The sequence below is a fragment of the Branchiostoma belcheri genome, unplaced genomic scaffold, assembly GCF_001625305.1.
Source record: "Branchiostoma belcheri isolate BF01 breed outbred unplaced genomic scaffold, Haploidv18h27 scaffold184, whole genome shotgun sequence".
NCBI classification, from domain to species: domain Eukaryota; kingdom Metazoa; phylum Chordata; class Leptocardii; order Amphioxiformes; family Branchiostomatidae; genus Branchiostoma; species Branchiostoma belcheri.
The window spans coordinates 340,227-358,318 of NW_017803313.1; the positions used below are offsets into that span (position 1 = coordinate 340,227).

Sequence of the window (18,092 nt, forward strand, 5' to 3'; positions counted from 1 at the left end):
TTTTCGCCTCCCCCTCAAAAAAGATCACATCGTCCAAGGCTCTGGCTTGGCTCTACACCTGGGTAGTCCATGGTAGTTAGCAACAACTCCGACTACTCTGGAGGAAGGCATATCCAGGCTACCGAAGCTCCACGACTCAAGAACTCAGTACATACGTGCAGTTCCAAGTCATAAATTCCGCATAAGGCTGGCTTGTCGTACTGCAGGAAATTCGCATTACCAGCTTTGTATTCCTGTGGTTTAATAGCATTTTTATTTTTGGCCGGAGTACCTTTTTTTATTCCCCCACTTGCACTAGTTTGGGGGTCTTCAGAGGATGTCATCCATAGAAAATGCTACAGATTTTTCAAGCTAGTTAACACTGTCAATCTGTAATACAGACTCAAGACCATGGGGGACTGGCTACTAATTTTTGACCACTGATAAGGATATAATTAGTGTAACTTGATACAGGTACAGCAGACCTCAGTAAGGTAATTAGGTATTTTTGACCTGTACCCAGTCAATTTAGCTTGTGAAAAATCCCAAAAACAAATAAACAAATTAACAAATTTTTGCAGGACAGTACTGGTTCTGTGTATATACTATATACACTGCTCTAGTATAACATAATTAATGGGTGCCCTTTCAATCAACTCACTAAAGCCCCAATACATGTAACGTTACTTCCCAGAAGTGTGCAGTCTCCAGTTTCATGCTGAAGGTTGTTTTTTTGTGTTTGTTCCATACAGTGACCAGTGAACACCATGGATGTAGATCTCCTTCGTGCAGACCTGAGGAGCCATGGGCAGGAACACCTGCTGAGGTACTGGGACGAACTGGACCCAGAACAACAGCAGAGTCTGTACCAGGATCTGTCCAACACTGACTGGGCTCGAATCAACAGGTACAACAACATGTCACTCCTAAGGCCACACCAATTTAATTTCTTGGTTAACGGATTCGCCCGCTTCATTTTTTTCTGATTTGCAAATAAAAATAAAAATTCAGAATCAACTGCAAAATGTGAGCATTTTGCAGTTGATTCTGAATTTTTCTGAACAGTTGAAAACAGCCCTTTTCTTCCTGGTTGTTACAGTTATTCCATCTTTCAATGCAGTGGTACAGTTGCATGCAAAACTATTCAACCCCTCTTGTATTTTGGGGAATTTTGCCAAAACAAGGAAAATTACAACTGTAGAACATCCCTAACTCATGTAAGTGATTAACAGATAGTTTATTACAATTTGATATCAGAGAAAAAGTCAATATTATTTCATAGTTCATCTGAAATGGCAACTTTAACACAAAAAGCAGGTGGCAAAATTATTCAACCCCCTACGAGGATTCCTCTAGAAATTTGTGCAGCACCCCTGTAACTGCAATGGCCTGTTGCAGACGGGAACGATAGCTTGTCATGATATTCTGGCAGTGCTATTTAGGGATTTCGGCCAATTCCTTGTTGGTGAATACCTCCATCTCAGCAATGTTCTTAGGTCTTCCTGCTGCAGCAGCTTTCGTCAGGTCTCACCACAGATTCTCCATTGGGTTTAAGTCAGGAGACTGTGATGGCCACTCCAGGACCTTCCCGCCTTTCTTCTCCAACCAAGCCTTCATGGATTTCGATGTGTGCTTGGGGTCGTTGACTTGCTGTAATGTCCAATGACGCCCCAGCTTCAACTTCTTCAAGGACTTTGTGACTTTCTTCGCCAGAATATCCTAATACTTGGTTGAATCCATGATGCCGTCAACATGGTGGAGTTTCCCCAGTACCATTAGAAGCAAAACACACCCACAGCATCACAGACCCACCGCCATGCTTCACGGTAGGCAGGGTGTTCTTCTCTGCGTATGGCTGGATCCTCCTGTGCAAAACAAACCTCTGATCCATAGGACCAAAGAACTCAAGTTTTGCTTCATCAGTCCATAGGACAGTGTCCCAAAAGTTCTGTGGGTTTGACAGACTGGGTTCAGCATACTGGAGGCAACTTTTCTTGTGGCTTGGCTTCAGCAGCAGTATGCATCTTGGGGTTCTGGTATTGAACCCTTCAGCATGAAGTGTGCAGCATGCTGTACCACCTGAAACATCACTTCCTCCTCCAGCCAAGTTGTGTCTCAGGTCCTTTGCAGTAAGCCTGGAGGTTTTGTCCACCTGTTTTCTCAGGAATCTTGCTGTAGCTGATGAAATATTCTTCTTTCGTCCATGACCTCCGTGTTGCCACAGTACCAGATGCCTTGAACTTGCGAATAATGCTCCCAATGGTGTCTCTGGGTATATTAAAGAGCTTGGATATCCTCTTATATCTATTTCCTTTATTGTGTAATGCTACCATATCCTATTTAAACCTCTGGGCCAACTCTCTTGCTTTCACCATTTTACAACAAGAGGCATGTGAGCAGTAATGACACAAAGTGTGTAATACTACACATTTGGTGGAAAATTACAGGATAATACAAATATTATGGACATGCACATGTTACCTTATTGCATTACTAGTCTTTTTGGACGTGGCATGTTAGTTGTGATTCTCCATAATGAACCCTAGCTGATGAGTTGTATTGGGGTTGAATAATTTTGCCACCTGCTTTTTGTGTTAAAGTTGCTATTTCAGATGAACTATGAAATAATATTGACTTTTTCTCTGATATTAAATTGTAATAAACTATCTGTTAATCACTTACATGAGTTAGGGATGTTCTACAAATTCCCCAAAATACAAGAGGGGTTGAATAATTTTGCATGCAACTGTATCATTAAAAGTTCAAAATTCATCGTTTAAATTTTGAACCAGCCTGGTGTGTTGACTTCATGGCTCCTATCGTACCATTTTGGGTCCATAATAGGATGCCTTAAGGCCTGTTCTTATTTTTATTTTTTTTCGCCTGCTCACTCCATTATTTTTCTAGAAAAATCCGTTAACCAAGAAATTAAATTGGTGTGGCCTAAGGGACAGAAATGAAAAAAAAAGAACTAGAATTTGTGGACCTCTTGCCTCTATGAAATATTTAGAGCTTTCGTAAATTTGATGCAAATGACTTTAACATATTTCATGCATGGTGATGTTCAACACATGCCACAAGTATGAGATTCCCTCATTTACAAGTAAGGAGTCGTAGCATTTTTGTACTGATTATGAAAATTAGGACCTTACCAACAGAACTGCCATAAATTTCTCGTTACAAATTACATGTATTGAAGTCCTATTATGGAAAACAGCAAAGGTTAGGGTTTCGGGTTATTTTTTAGGGCTTTTCTTATCAGAGTTATTTTTTTGTACTGGAATTTTTTTCACCTTGAGTTGGGTGAAAAAAAATTCCAGTGCAAAGAAGAAACCTTAATAAAAAAAGCCCTCAAACACACCAAAAGATAACCAAACCTCTGCTTGGAGAGTATACAATCTTCTTCATTTCCAAATATGAAACAAATCCATCCAGCCAGTCTTGAGTTTTTGTGACAGACAGACAGCTGCAGCTTAAATGTATCAGTCATTTTTCATGGATGTAATAAACATCTAAAGATAAGTATACAAGCATACATGTACAAATGTATATCATGTGACACAGTTTTTCCATCAATAGCCATGCTTTCTTGTTGTTCCAGTTGTTTTGAAGAGGCAACAAGGGAATCCAGCAATGAGTCCAAGTTGGATGATCTGATGCAGCCCATCCACCCTGACAAGGTGGGCAGTGTGACTCGGGCTGGTAAGGACCTGGCCCTGTGGGAGGAGGAAGGTTAGTCCATCTTACTCTATTACGAAAACTTAAACTGTTCTCCAACTCAAAATTTGACTCACCAGGAATTTTTTACTGATTCACTCAGGGAAAAATCACGTGTCCACAGCATTTGGGTCAGATAGCTGAGGAAGACTGAGTGTCGATTCAGTCGAAAATTTCTGGTGAGTCAAATTTTGAGTTGGAGAACAGTGGACAACTCAGATGAACTTTCATGCTTACTCTATTACAGTTATGTTGTGCAAAATGGCAAGTAGGAAACACAACTTAAAGTATAGACAAGGGTAGCTTATTCATTCTCTTTTTTATAAGTAACTTTGTTTATAGCTGCTAAATAAGTGAGAACATTGTAGATTTTTGTCTTCGTCAGAAGGACTATGAAATTGTCTGACGCAGCATTGTGGGGACTGCGGATTTAGCGATATAACTCTGGCAGGCATGATTCGACGTCCATGATTTTTGGCAGGCAGATTACCGTTGTTGAGGCCAAAGTCAAGTGCAAGTTTCGGCTTCGTGGGGGGGTCCGTGCGTCACGTTAGTGCACCTTTTGTGTTTGTGGCTTGTTAGCAAAATAACTCGAGTATATGTACATTGATGTTTATAATTTTTTGTAGGCAACTTACTATTGTTGAGAACAAGATTAAGTTTGTTAATGGGCTTCGTGGGGGGTTCCGTTGTCACTGTAGCGGACCTTTTGTGTTTAGAAATCCCCCACCAACATCTGCTTGGAGATAGCCGACAGCTGGATATAGCCGGGAACCCCATAATGGGATGGGATCAAATGACGTTACATTGAGGGATTGTACTATAAGTTCAGCAGGGGGAGGATAGGTTGGACATGTGTCAGGTTATTTCTACGGCCACACCAAGTAATTGCTATGGATGACGTTCACTGGAGACCTTAAATTTAATTACCTTAAATTTAAGGCAAAAGCGCAATAAAAACACGAAGGGCCGAGAAACGAGATGCCAAGATTTGGAATATACTAACTGTAGAAATACAAATGTTAGGACACAAATTGGATAAAAGAACGCAGTGTAACAAGAAACAAGTCTTCTATTTGTCATATTAAAGATAAATTAACAAAACAGCAGTAGCCGCCCTGTTCTGATTCTTTCCTTTATAACATCTTCTCTTATTATATTTTGCGACACTGTTGTGACACTTTCAACACAGTAAGAATTTCTTGAAAGTTTTTTTTCCAGTAACAGTCCAAAATCAAATAACGTGGGGGGGGCTAACACGGGTGACGACGCATCTGTATAATCTGCGGCAAACCGTTTCAGGGTGTTCTGTACCATAAAAAGAGTACAGAGATTCTTTTGTTCTTAAGACCAAATTGATTATTAAAAAGAGTAAAGAATACGCATGTTCATTATCCTCTAGAACGATGTACCTCTGACGAAGACATGAGATCTCTGACCTCTAGTTCCATGTGTATCTGTATCGGTATAACCACCCTTCGGTGTAACACCAGCTTCGCAGGCACTCGGCGTGGCGGCAGCTAGCTACATTACACCGATCGACTTGTTACACCTAACCCTTGAACATCTAACTCTAAACATTGTTTAAAGCTATCTAATGACAATGCCCCTACTGTACAGAGAGTTTCACTCTGCTCTAGTTCTAGTCAAGTGTAGATTGTCATTATTGGGTTATTTGCTATTAATTACTTTGATGTCTAGCCTTCATTTATTTATCTTCACCAAGAAGGTTATGTTTTCGGTAGTGTTTGTGTGTGTGTCTCTGAGCCTGTGTGTCAACACAACTCGAGAAGGCTGGGAAGTTTGGATCATTGTCTTAATATTTGGCAGGTGGGTAGTTCTTGATGAGCCCCCTGGCGGCTTGTTATGGTACTGCAGCAGAACATTTTTCTATTTATCTTGCAGGTTTAAGACAGATTTCGGAGGGACGTGTGTGTGTTCTACTGCTGGCAGGAGGACAGGGCACCAGACTGGGGGTGACGTATCCAAAGGGCATGTTTAATGTTGGCTTACCTTCCCAGAAGACCCTGTACCAGCTGCAGGCAGAACGTATTCTCAAGCTGCAGAAGATGGCGTACGATCGCACGGGGAAACATGGCATCATTCCTTGGTTTGTAGCTCTTTTTTATTACTAGCATGCCCGTAGCCAGGATTTTGAATGGGGGGGTTCTTCCCACTCCTCAAGCGCCGTAGGGCGTGAGGTTCCTAGGGGGTAAAAATGAACCTTCTAAAATGGCATTTCGTGCATTTTTGAGAGGATTTCAAAGAAAAAAAATCAGAGATAAATTTTTATTCAATCTATCTTTTCAAGAAAAACTTGGACCTTTACATAAAAAGTGAACCAAAAAGTGGACCTTTACATAAAAAGTGGATCAAAAAGTGGACCTTTGAGCCTTGTGAGGGGGTTCTTCTGAACCCCCGAACCCCCCCTGGTTACGGGCATGACTAGTCTGTACTTAAATAGCTAACCATCCTACAGGTTTCTCCAATGAAAAAGTCATATAAAACCCATTAGAAAAATGTGCAAAATACTATTGTTGCTATGTAATAAAAAATCTCAAAAGGGAAATATCGTAACAACAAAAACTTTCTTCAATTGTTGATACCAAAATAGGAGCATTTTGGTGCTGATTCAGGATCTAAATGGTACGTGAATGTACATGTTTTTTTTTAAATCAGAAACTATAGAACTATAGCAGGAAAATCTGAGAATCAAGAAATTCAAGTAATGTATCCATGTCAACATTTTTGTTCAGTAAATTGTATTTTACTGAAAGAATTCCTGATGATTATGATACATACTATCATGAAAGTTCATCTGTGTTGAAAAAACTTTTGATCCAACACCAAAAATTCTCTCACCTAGAGCTTTCGACCAGTCACTCTGGTCTTCCTCAGTAGACTGACCCAGTGAGGCTTGTCACATGGCTTCTTTGAAGTGTGACGTCAACACTGGGTCAAAGGTATCTGGTAGACGATGTCGGCCCCCGTCCCGGTTCAATGAAGGGTGATGGGCCCTGATGTATATGGCTTCCTTCACCCCTCTCAAGAAATAGTCTTGTTCAGTGTCTTGAGAGGGGTGAAGGAAGCCATATACATCAGTGCCCATCACCCTTCATTGAACCGGGACGGGGGCCGACATCGTCTACCAGATACCTTTGACCCAGTGTTGACGTCACACTTCAAAGAAGCCATGTGACAAGCTTCACTGGGTCAGTCTACTGAGGAAGACCAGAGTGACTGGTCGAAAGCTCTAGGTGAGAGAATTTTTGGTGTTGGATCAAATGTTAACTTTAAACAGATTATGATACATGTTGTCTGTTAATAGGTACATTATGACCAGTGAAGCCACCCAGGGGCAGACAGAGAAGTTCTTCAAGGAGCACGACTACTTTGGTCTGGAGAAGGAGAACGTGGTGCTGTTTGAACAGTCCACCCTGCCGGCCATGATGTTTGATGGGAAAGTTATCCTGGACCAGAAGTGGAAGGTGGCCAGGGCTCCAGGTCAGGGTTCTCACAGGGGATAGCTGTTTGTTTGATTAATGTTTACTTACCAAGGTTCTAGCTAGTGCAAAGTAGCGTAGGGGCCCCCTACGCTATAATTTTGACCCCCTACGCTAAATTTCCCCCCCTACGCTAATTTTCTATAAAGCGTAGGGGCATTGTGACTGTTTTTTTGTTCAAGAATGCCAGATCAAATGGAAAAAATTAGCAAGCAGGGATACATTGTACATAACTTAGAAATAACATTTTTTTCCTTTGGGTATCCCTCAAATGGCCCCTTTTTTTAGGTCAAATTTTTAGAAACTCCACACCGGTCGCTTTGCCACCTCAACATGCGGCCAGTGCCACTACGCGTACGCTAAAATTAAATCCTAGCTAGAATCCTGCATACTTTGTTCTGATTTTTTTGCCATATTTATCTAAGTTGGATATTGTCATGAATGGTATGTTGTCTATGACAATAGTATTTGCACAAACCATACCAACAACTACTAGATACAAAACATACCAGCAATGAGCAATCAGAGACTTCAAACACACGGGAAATATTTTTCTGAATTATTTGTTTTCTTCCTTGTGAATTTTCTCAGTGTCTGTGGATTTTCCCATGGGCACCCTGCCAACAGGCAACTGCTAACTTCCTGTTGACTCTCTGCTAGCTTCTACAACCCCAGTTCCTGTGACATGTCACTGTGGACTATGTCAGGCAAGGCCAGCAGCCACATGCTGTCCTTCAAATCCTGAAGTGCTGTTAAGAATAAAGAAACACACTCATAGCGTGCGTAGTCTAGTGGTTAGCAATCCTGCCTCTGGACTATGAGGTTGGGAGTTCAAATCCCGGTTGTTGTCGCTCACCCGACACGCATGCTACTGTTTAGAATTGCAGTCCTTAGGACGGGACGTTAAGCCGTGTTAAGCCACTGTTCATTGTACTTGTCGAAAAAGAGCTAGGGGAATTTCCCCGGTACAATGAACCTGTAAATACTGGACATAGCGTCTGTCTTCTCTGTCACGACCAGTGGAAGATTAGCTCTTCAGTGAGCTAAACTGGCTTGAGATCACTTTAACTTTCACTCATGAACCCACAGCACAGCCCAAAACAACACCTTCACACCTGAAAGTAACTAATAAATAGATCTGTACTCCTGTTGCAGATGGTAATGGTGGTTTGTACCGAGCCTTGGGGGAGAGAAAGATCTTAGATGACATGGCAAGAAGACAGTTGAGATACGTCCATGTGTACTGTGTGGACAACATCTTGGTCAAGATGGCCGACCCTGTCTTTATTGGCTTCTGTATAAGCAAGGATGCTGACTGTGGTGCAAAGGTACAGATCTCTTTTTACTACTTAGGCCATGTTGATTTGATTATATGGATGACATCCTCTGGGAACCCCAAAACTGATGCAAGCGTGCAAATTTAAAAAAAAGTTGCCTTCATTATGATAAAAATCTATGTGGTCATGAAGGTTGAGCATACAGGGTATCAGGGCTGGAAATACTGGGTGTATGTGCACCTTAGTGCACCCAAACTTAGATTTTTTTCTCTGGGTGCACCAGTGCACCCAAATATTTTTGTATGTATTTTTGTACATATCAATTGTATACAAGATATTCATGGCATCTAAGTGTCAGAAAAATGACAAAATCTTTGTTGTAGTACTTGCTTAAGATTTTGAAGTTGCTCCCATTTCAACTTTAGAAAACTTTACCTCAGAAGATGAGCAGTCAGATTTGTAATTAGGTTTTGTTTTATATGGTGCAGCCAAAAAATTTTTTAGGTTGGGTGCACCAGTGCACCTATTCCCAAAAATGAATTTCGATCCCTGGGGTATGGTACGGTGAATAAAGGACTCTCGTTTTCATTTCTTTGCATTTTCCTCTTTTCCCTTGGAATCGATTTTGTCATTCTACGATATTTATATATCGTTTTCCAAAAAAAATATTTTGCAATGTATGGCATATATTTGCTCATTATGTAGGTGCCTTGTGTGATTTGCAGTATGATTGAAAAAAAAAAAATTTTGAAACGGACGAAAATTCATGTGCACCCGGATGTCATCCATATAATCCAATCAACATGGCCTTATTACGTGTGTTCAGACAAATGATGTAGCCACATTTTGTCTGTCATTTGGTACATGTACAGTATTTCTAATCAATGAGACTAACTACGACTACCAAAATACACAAGATGTGGTGTGATATAGTTAGTTGCCGCCGCGCCACTTGCCTGCGAAGCTGGTGTGTTACGCCGAAGGGCGGTTATACCGGCTATACTAATAGAGATACAGATAGGAATACACCAGAATACACATGAAGGAGGTTAAAATCTACTGATTAAATACACCCTGCTTTGAAGATCACAGTGGTTGCTATGTTTTGCCATAAGAATGTATACATGGTCCTGGAGCAACAAATCATGATTGTGTTTGTGTGTGTTTCTGCATGGACCTTACATGTAGGTTGTACTGGGTATTGTTAATTATATCATACCCAGGCCACGATAACGCTCGATAACGGGTTCCGGACCGGGCCGTACTTTACGGCCCGGGCTCGATGGCTTCCATAGAATGTTTCAAACGCGTTTCGTCCTAACTGTGTGCGCTGCTTTCGAAAATTCAAATACAGAATTCGAATGTTGGAACTGATGTTGTTCCATTTTACTAAATTTTTAGTTACACCACATTCTGGCTCATTTTTCATTGACAGACACGTTTTCTTGGGTGGGTATGACATAAATAAAATACTGTACAACATGGTGAATTCCGCATCACCCTCGGTCCCGGCCTTCCCGCGGTCGGGCCGATACCTCGGGCGATACGGAATACCCCGTGTTGTATTCTATATATGTACGGAGCCCTTTGTTCATGAGAGATTTTCAACCCCTCCTATATAATAGTCATTTCTTGTAAACTTCATGGTGTGAGTTGTCTGACTGGTTGTTTCAGGTAGTTCAGAAGGCGTACCCTACGGAGCCTGTGGGCGTGGTGTGTCGTGTGGACGGGGTGTACCAGGTGGTGGAGTACAGCGAGATCACCCTCAAGACTGCAGAGAAACGCAACCCAGACGGAACCCTCATGTTCAACGCAGGGAACATCTGCAACCATTTTTTCACCTTGGAGTTTCTGAAAACAGTTGTCAGGTAGGTGAACCCAGCCTTTTTAAAGTACCGGATAGTCCTGGACATGGGTCTAATCAAGGAGGTTCTATCAAAAGAGGAGAGGGTGGGGTCGTGTGGTGTAGCGGCAGAGTGCTCAACTCGGAACCTAGAGGTCCCGGGTTCGAGTCCTGACATGCCACCGATCTTGTGCCCTTGGGAAACTACATGACTTTCCTCACTTCGCTCAGGTGAAAATGAGCATTGTATTGTCCCCTGTGTTGGTGGCGGCATTAATATAAGGTTGAAAAACTTGAGTGTGCCGTCACCACGTCTTGTGATTACATGTTGGAATTTATAAAAAAAAAAAGAAAAGAGGAGAGCATGGAAAAATGCCTGCTGTGCCTTTTTTCTTATTTGCATAGTGAATGAGAAAATACCTTAGTGGTTAGTAATGGGAATTTCATACTTGGAAGTAACCCAAAGGCCTCATTTGCATTATTAATGTGAACATTCTATGACGGCCTTCTATGTTACTATTGTTAGTATAAGACTTTGAGAGATTGTGTACATTTGTATTTTGGGAGAAAACTTTGATATGTCAGTTGTGGGCAGGGCTTGAAATACTTCTATCTGCATACATGCACTGGTGCAGGTAACCTGGAAAATTACAATGTACCTGCACCAGATAAATTTTACCTGCACCACTCAGACGTTAGGGAGAATGGATCATACTAAAGACTGCCCAGAAACCATTGCACTATTTCTTTTATACATCATAGGTTGTAACAGTTAATGCAGCAAATACAAATTAATGTATATCCACTGCAGTAGCAGTGGCAAACTATCCTCCGAGATCTGAAGCATATTAGTTACATTTGTACCCTTCAGTCCATCGGAAGCATTTGGCCTTGAGTGAGTGAGTTCCTCTAGATTGTAAAATTTGTGGCAGGAAGCCAATAAGGAAGGATAAAACTGAAACATCTTAGTTTTGCTCAAGTTTTGTCTAAGAATTCTCAAGTTTTGTCTAAGAATTCTCCATAAACAAAAACTTAAGACTTAGTTTGGTTTTATTTTTTTGTGATTGAAAAAATTTAAAAGAACAATGTCATGTGGAATTGTTGAGGTACATGTACATGTATAGGACCTGTATCTAAACCCCTGTACCTGAACCTGTACCTAAAGTTGTTTGGTTATACTGCTCTACTTTCCATAGTTAACAAGACAATGATGATTAGGTGAAGGTATGAGGTGGTGAACCTGTGATTGTTGTTACTGTGCAGTGAGCGTGAAGGTGAGCTCAAACATCACATCGCCAAGAAGAAGATAGCATTTGTTGATGATCAGGGAGAACGGATCAAGCCAGAGAAGCCAAACGGAATCAAGATGGAGAAGTTTGTGTTTGACGTGTTCCAGTTCTCCAGGTAAGGACGTGTTTGTGTGAAGTGAGCCCAGGCAAGGTGAGCCCAGGCATGTACAATATAGGACTGTACAATGTATATCATCATCATCATGATATACTAATATACTATACATGTATATACTAATGAGCTTAAGGCCACACCAATTTAATTTCTTGGTTAATGGATTTTTCTACATGTAGAAAAATAATGGAGTGGGCGGGCGAAAGAAATAAAGAAAAACAGGCCTAGGCATCCTGTTATGGCCCAAAATGGTACAATAGGAGCCATGAAGTCAACACACCAGGCTGGTTCAAAATTTAAACAATGAATTTTGAACTTATTTTGAACATATTTTGAGAAAAACTTGACCACTCTCTGACAACTAGCGATGGAGCGTCATGAGTTTCATGAGTTTGAACGTGTGAAAAAGTGTTTAAATTTAATGTTAGGGTGTGACAGAGATCTCGCACCCCCAGTGATTTCGCACCCCCTGGAGCGAAATCACTAGCGATCTCGCACCCCCCGGAACGATATCACTAGTGATCTCGCACCCCTTTGGTGATCTTGCACCCCCCGGGGGGGTGCAAAATCGGTAGCGATTTTGCACCCCCTCAATCGATTTGTTCACCCCGTATGTGTTCTGTTACGGCCTTCGTAATTCACAGTGGTTACTATATCAGATGCTACCTATTAACAAACACTATCCCTCTGGATATTTTCCCTTCTGAAGGTAGATAAGGATTTGACTATACATGACAGGCAGCTCCTTCTCCCCTCTCTTAGTCCGTCAGCTAACTTTTGCAAGATGGCGGGAATATGTCACATGATTTTTTTATCCAATCAGGACGACGTACACTCGCCACATTTGAACTGTAGGTACTTGGTCATAGACATGCAGTACCATTACATATGTACTGTTGGCTGAGTTGGTAAGTGGGTTGAGTACTGTTCACCAAACAGTCATGAGTCATGGGTTCAAATCCACGGGGTGACTTTTTTTAATTTTTAAACCCGTAATATTTTTAACATTCAATAGCTTTTATAGCAATTATTCTTACTCAAAAATGTCACAAAGTTTTATTTTTCCGACGGGACCAGGCTTCGAGATTTTTTTGTCCCTATTTAAGACTTTTGACAATTTTAAAATCTTCCTCAGGAATGTCAATCTATTACACTTGATCTATGACATAGAACAGCTTACCAAATAAATGTGTGGTGCTAAGCAGACAAATATTGGTCATGTCTTAAAAATGATTTTAAAAAAAATCAATAATGAACAATGACAAAACGTTGAATTAATCACACATTCTTCTTGGAACTAAGGGACACTATTGCAACCAATCATTGGGCACAGTCACCATTATTGCGCTGTGCTGAAATACGTCACATTAGTCCCGGGAAACTTGTAAAACTCTCGATTACAACATTAAAGTATGGTTTTATCACACTAAAATGCAGTTTCAACTATATACCGGGCAGACAGAACAATTTTCAAAATGTTTGGCGGGGGGTGCGAGATCACCGGGGGGTGCGAAAACACTAGTTTGGGGGGTGCGAAAACACTAGCTTGGGGGGTGCGAGATCGCTAGTGATTTCGCCCCGGGGGGTTCGAGATCGCTAGTGATCTCGCCCCGGGGGGGTGCAAAATCAGGGGGTGCGAGATCTCCGTCACACCGGCACCCCCTGTTAATCGTGTCTTTTTTCCCTTCAGATTTTGAGGATAAAACATTTTCACCTTAAAAAAGTTTTAGCAGATAATTAATATTTTTGTGATTTTCTTCCGTGTGAATGTGTGGGAACGATCAGATGTCATTATAATTAACTTCAGTTGTCTGCAGTACATGTAGGTATCAAAGTTACATGTAGCTTGATTAGGGTTTTACAGGGTTCAAAAGTTATGCCAAAAATGAACATTTTAGAGACAGAAAAATCACTGGCAAATGCTTTATTCTTTTATTACCACAGCACTCAGTCTAACTAACATCTTGTTTTGCTTCTCTTAATTTGCACTAACCAGCCTGTACCAATGTAGTCGAGCACTTACACAATGTGTTTGGGTTAATTTGCATGAGCTTGCATGTCCTTTTCAGTTGTTTCCTGTGTCAAGCTCCTACTTTCCATGTGATTCAGCCGCCATTTATGAAAACAACCAGCTTGTGTGGTAAAAGGCACATGAAAAGTATTAAAAATGCCATTCCATCATTAATCTCTTGGCAATAATTTTTCTAAGGCTACGAAGGTGATATAATAAATTTATTGTACAGGTAGTCTTCATTTTTTTTGTTAAACTTTGTCTTTATACTTTGGTTGTGATAATTTTGGACATGCACTTTTACTTGACCAAGCTGTGTGCAAAGCTATACCTTTTCATCAGAATTATACAATACTATGTACATGTGATTCTCAGAGCTACTAACAAATTATCCTTACAAATTATCTCCTGGCTTTCTGAACTTGAACTTGTTGTATGCAGTTTATGTATAATAGGTTTGCATGTTGATGTTATTTTTATTTTCACTAACAGTTACTGCATGAGTTGTGCTTGTAACTAACATTAACAAACTAACCTGCATCTGTGGCATGTGTGTTTGTTTTTTTGTTCACTTGTCAGAAATTTTGCTGTTCTGGAGGTGGTTCGGAAGGATGAATTCTCCCCTGTCAAGAACAAAACTTCTCACAACCCCCAGTACAGACTTGTGAAGCAGTGGTCCCAAAATAATACGTAATGCTTTCCACAGTGTGTTACCGTACAACTAGCAATCCTTTCAAATAACAGGAAATTACCCAAAGATCAACAGTCTAAGGTGATCTAGCCTGATTCCATGTAATGATTTTAACTTCTAATCAAATAAATTAAGAAGATTAATGCAGAGGTGTCATTTTGGGCACTATATGTTAATTACTATATATTGAGGAAATGTGACATGATTGTAAAGACCAGGAAATTACAATTTTCAAGGGATGCAAGAAGAAGCACCTGATGGTAGCTGTCTTAATTTCTGTTGAAAGCACTTCGTTATACTCTAGTGCAATGCTGAACTTTATTCCAACACAAGGGTACAAAAGGATCAAATTTTCAAAGACCACTGTTGCCTTCATCAGGATAAAAAATGACCTCCGAACAAGCTTCAACAACGACACATGACCTACAAGACTTTTTGTGACAGCAATTGGTCAAAGGTGCAGGCAATTTATATCCGTGGTCGTTGAAAGTTTGATCCTTGTGTTAACCCTTGTGTTGGAATAGAGTTCTGCATTGTACTATGATTACTACCAAGAACACAGATGAACTTCCATGACACTTAGCTATACCTACATGTAAATGACATTTCATGCTTACAAATGTAGGTTTTACGTTGCATTCTTTGTAACAGCCAAGTTCTGACTTTCACTGTCTAGAAATGATCCTTTCTCTTCACAAACTGTACTCTTGGGAATCATTTTGTGAACACAAGGACTGGATCTTGGTTACATGATTATTCTTCAATATTTTTAGTTTGTCTATCTTGTTGTTTTAGCAACTTGTATAACAATGGATTTTTATCCCAGATCCTTTTGGAAAACATTTCAGTAGAAGCCTCTCAGCACTTAGATCAGCACCCAGTTTGGACACCAGCAATCCCTGCAAATAAAGTTAACTGAAATAAAGAGTTCTTTTTAAGACACTTTTTGTGGCTGCTACCTAGTCTTTTCATCACATGCCAACATAAAACAGATGGAGCAAATCAACATTGAGGTTCACAGGTGGCATTTTAATTAAAGCTGGAATGAAAGACGACTTTTGCATTTTTTAAATTTTGAGTTCCTGATAGCATACTGAAAATTCATGATCAATATTCACGTTGATCCTTTTTTGATGTTGGCAGGAAATTTGCCACGTTTGACGTTCTACGCGAGGATGAATTCTCTCCTCTAAAGAACAATGACAGCGCTGAAAAGGACACTCCAACTACAGCCCGCCATGCGCTCTACAACCTGCACCATCGCTGGGTGCTGTTAGCAGGAGGCAGGTTCATAGAAGAGGACGGCACAGCCATCCCCCCCATACCCAGGTAAGCACAGCCATCCCCCCCATACCCAGGTAAGCACAGCCATCCCCCCCATACCCAGGTAAGCACAGCCATCCCCCCCATACCCAGGTAAGGGCACGGTAGGAAGTATAATAATATGGTTTGGCTGTGTGAACCAATCATAAACTTCTATTCCAAGTCTCCCACCCTACGTGTGTAGGAATCTAGGATGTTTGTCTACTGCAGACATCAACATACTTGAGTACTCAGAGCAATTTTGATTCCTGCTTCTGCAGGGTAGTATTCCATTAAAATTTATGTAACTGCAATGAACAATGTAAGATAATAAATAATGTCCTGAGGTGTATATGGTAAGATTATCCCTGGTCAGGTGCGATAACCACCAAGTGAGTGGAGCGAACGAGGTGGTTTATGAGGTGGTTATCGCACCTGACCAGGGATTATATCACCATATACACCGAGGACAAGGTGGGGCATTAACGTTATTATCATATATAGCCTATCCAACTGACACAGTTGTTGACAAAATTCCTTTAGAAAATTCCTCCATTGTCAAAAAACCCTCACATTCTATTTTACGTGAAACAAGATGGCATGGACAGAAAAAGAGATCATCTAGGCAATCATCTGCAGTGAATTTTTGAAATAACTCATTCCAAATAAACTACAATACATTTTTAATAGATAAATACTACTAGTCTTAACACTACTGTTAGTTCCCTTTCCCCTGTATAATGGTACGGTCCAAAAAGTGGTTGGTTATTCTAATAACCGACCACCTTTTAGGTTACGGCCTGATAACCCATGGCAAATGGAGCCTTCTGATTGGTCGATGTCTTCTGGCTATATGATAATGACCTTTTTTGTACCATTGAGCCAGACATAGTACAACTGTATAAATCAAACAACTTGCAAAGCCATTTTTCCCAAAGACTTCTTGTACTTCCAACATTTTAATGGCTGTTGTAACTTGTGTCTGTTGTTGACAGTCGGAAGGAGGATGTCCATGAGTACCCAGTGGTGTGTGAGGTGTCTCCACTCCTGTCCTATGGTGGGGAGGTATGTACTGTACATCTGTACATTTTTATTCATGCACATTTATTTAAAACTCAGGTTGGTGAATCAGTGGTTTTACAGGCACATGTCCTATTGACAGTATAATATGCATACATAGCTCCTTTAACAAAGGAATGTGGCTGAGGTCTGTAGTGTGGAAGCATAATATTATACTTTTTTTTGGTTTTGAAAAAGTTCTCTGAGGTCAGGTACATTTATCTGATTCTGTGCTTCTGTGATTCTGTGAGCTCGATCATGGATCCACTCATTTGACTCAAGAATTGAAATGTTCGTAATCAAAATGTCTTGTTTCGTAATCTCTGGGTTCTGATTTGTGGAAAAGATTAATCAGACAATGTATTGCAACTAGAGAAGTAACATTTGCAAAGCAAATGCATAATGTTTACCTTTGGACATGGTCTGCCCTGTTCATTTTTACTCAAACACATTCACATACATGTACTACTAGTACATGGTGACAGGAGTAGAGTAGACCATGAAATTGCAACATTATGTAACCCAACACCAGTCACCATGGTGGCAGACGTCAACAAATCATGTCATTGGCCAGGTCAGAGGTTAGTGTTTGGAACAGGAGAGGAGGAAGAAACTGAGTGAAAACAATATGTTTTCCTTTGGTAAACATAAAAATGTGTGGAAAAGATCAGGACATCAAAAACCATGGTATTCCCCTGTTTTTCCCCCAGAGTCTGGAGGAGCATGTGAACGGTAAGGAGTTCAAGTCTCCCCTCCTGCTGCTCAGCACCACCGAACAGAACGACAAGGAGCCTGACGTCAAGAAGATCCGAGAAGACTGAGGACTGGTGGGAGGGTCGCAAACTTTCCTCTGGCTGTGATGTTTTCATGTTGGCAATCAACCATTTGATATCTTCCCTAGACTGTAACTGTTACATTAATCTTCTACTACAGCAAAGGGTTTATCCAAATCAACCATCGTTACTGAAAGTGGACCGTAGTACTTTTACTGGTGTGATTGTTTAACTTCATGACCAAATGTAGGATAAGTTCACATGTACATTTGCATACAGTGGGGTGTACACTGTTTTGTAGAAATGCTGTCATCAGTGTATTATCCTCCAATCATTTTTACAAATAAGGGAACATTAATTTCGGATCTATCAGGTTTCTCTATTGTGGCTTCCTAGGTCAGTGTATTTGCTATAATGGAAGGGACGTCTATTTTGTTCACTTTTCCATAGGATTGCCTACAATACTGGCATATTCTGGATAGGTGATCCACATACTCCAAGGGCTTCTTTCAATCCACATACAAATGATGGAT

At 40.6% G+C, this 18,092-nt stretch overlaps 1 protein-coding gene across 2 annotated transcripts; it reads left to right on the forward strand.

Annotated features, from left to right (window-relative positions):
• Positions 1-712: 712 nt before the first annotated feature.
• Positions 713-18,092, forward strand: LOC109467617 (UDP-N-acetylhexosamine pyrophosphorylase-like). 2 transcript variants are annotated; one of them, XM_019765633.1, is made up of 11 exons: positions 713-886; positions 3,581-3,711; positions 5,602-5,806; positions 7,025-7,200; positions 8,355-8,527; positions 10,151-10,344; positions 11,583-11,723; positions 14,314-14,424; positions 15,569-15,754; positions 16,723-16,792; positions 17,497-18,092. In XM_019765633.1, the coding sequence occupies exons 1-11, from the start codon at positions 747-749 to the stop codon at positions 17,605-17,607; spliced, it is 1,638 nt and encodes a 545-aa protein (XP_019621192.1). In that variant the 5' UTR covers positions 713-746; the 3' UTR covers positions 17,608-18,092. The 2 variants fall into 2 exon arrangements, with proteins under 2 accessions (XP_019621192.1, XP_019621193.1); XM_019765634.1 differs by lacking the exon at positions 14,314-14,424.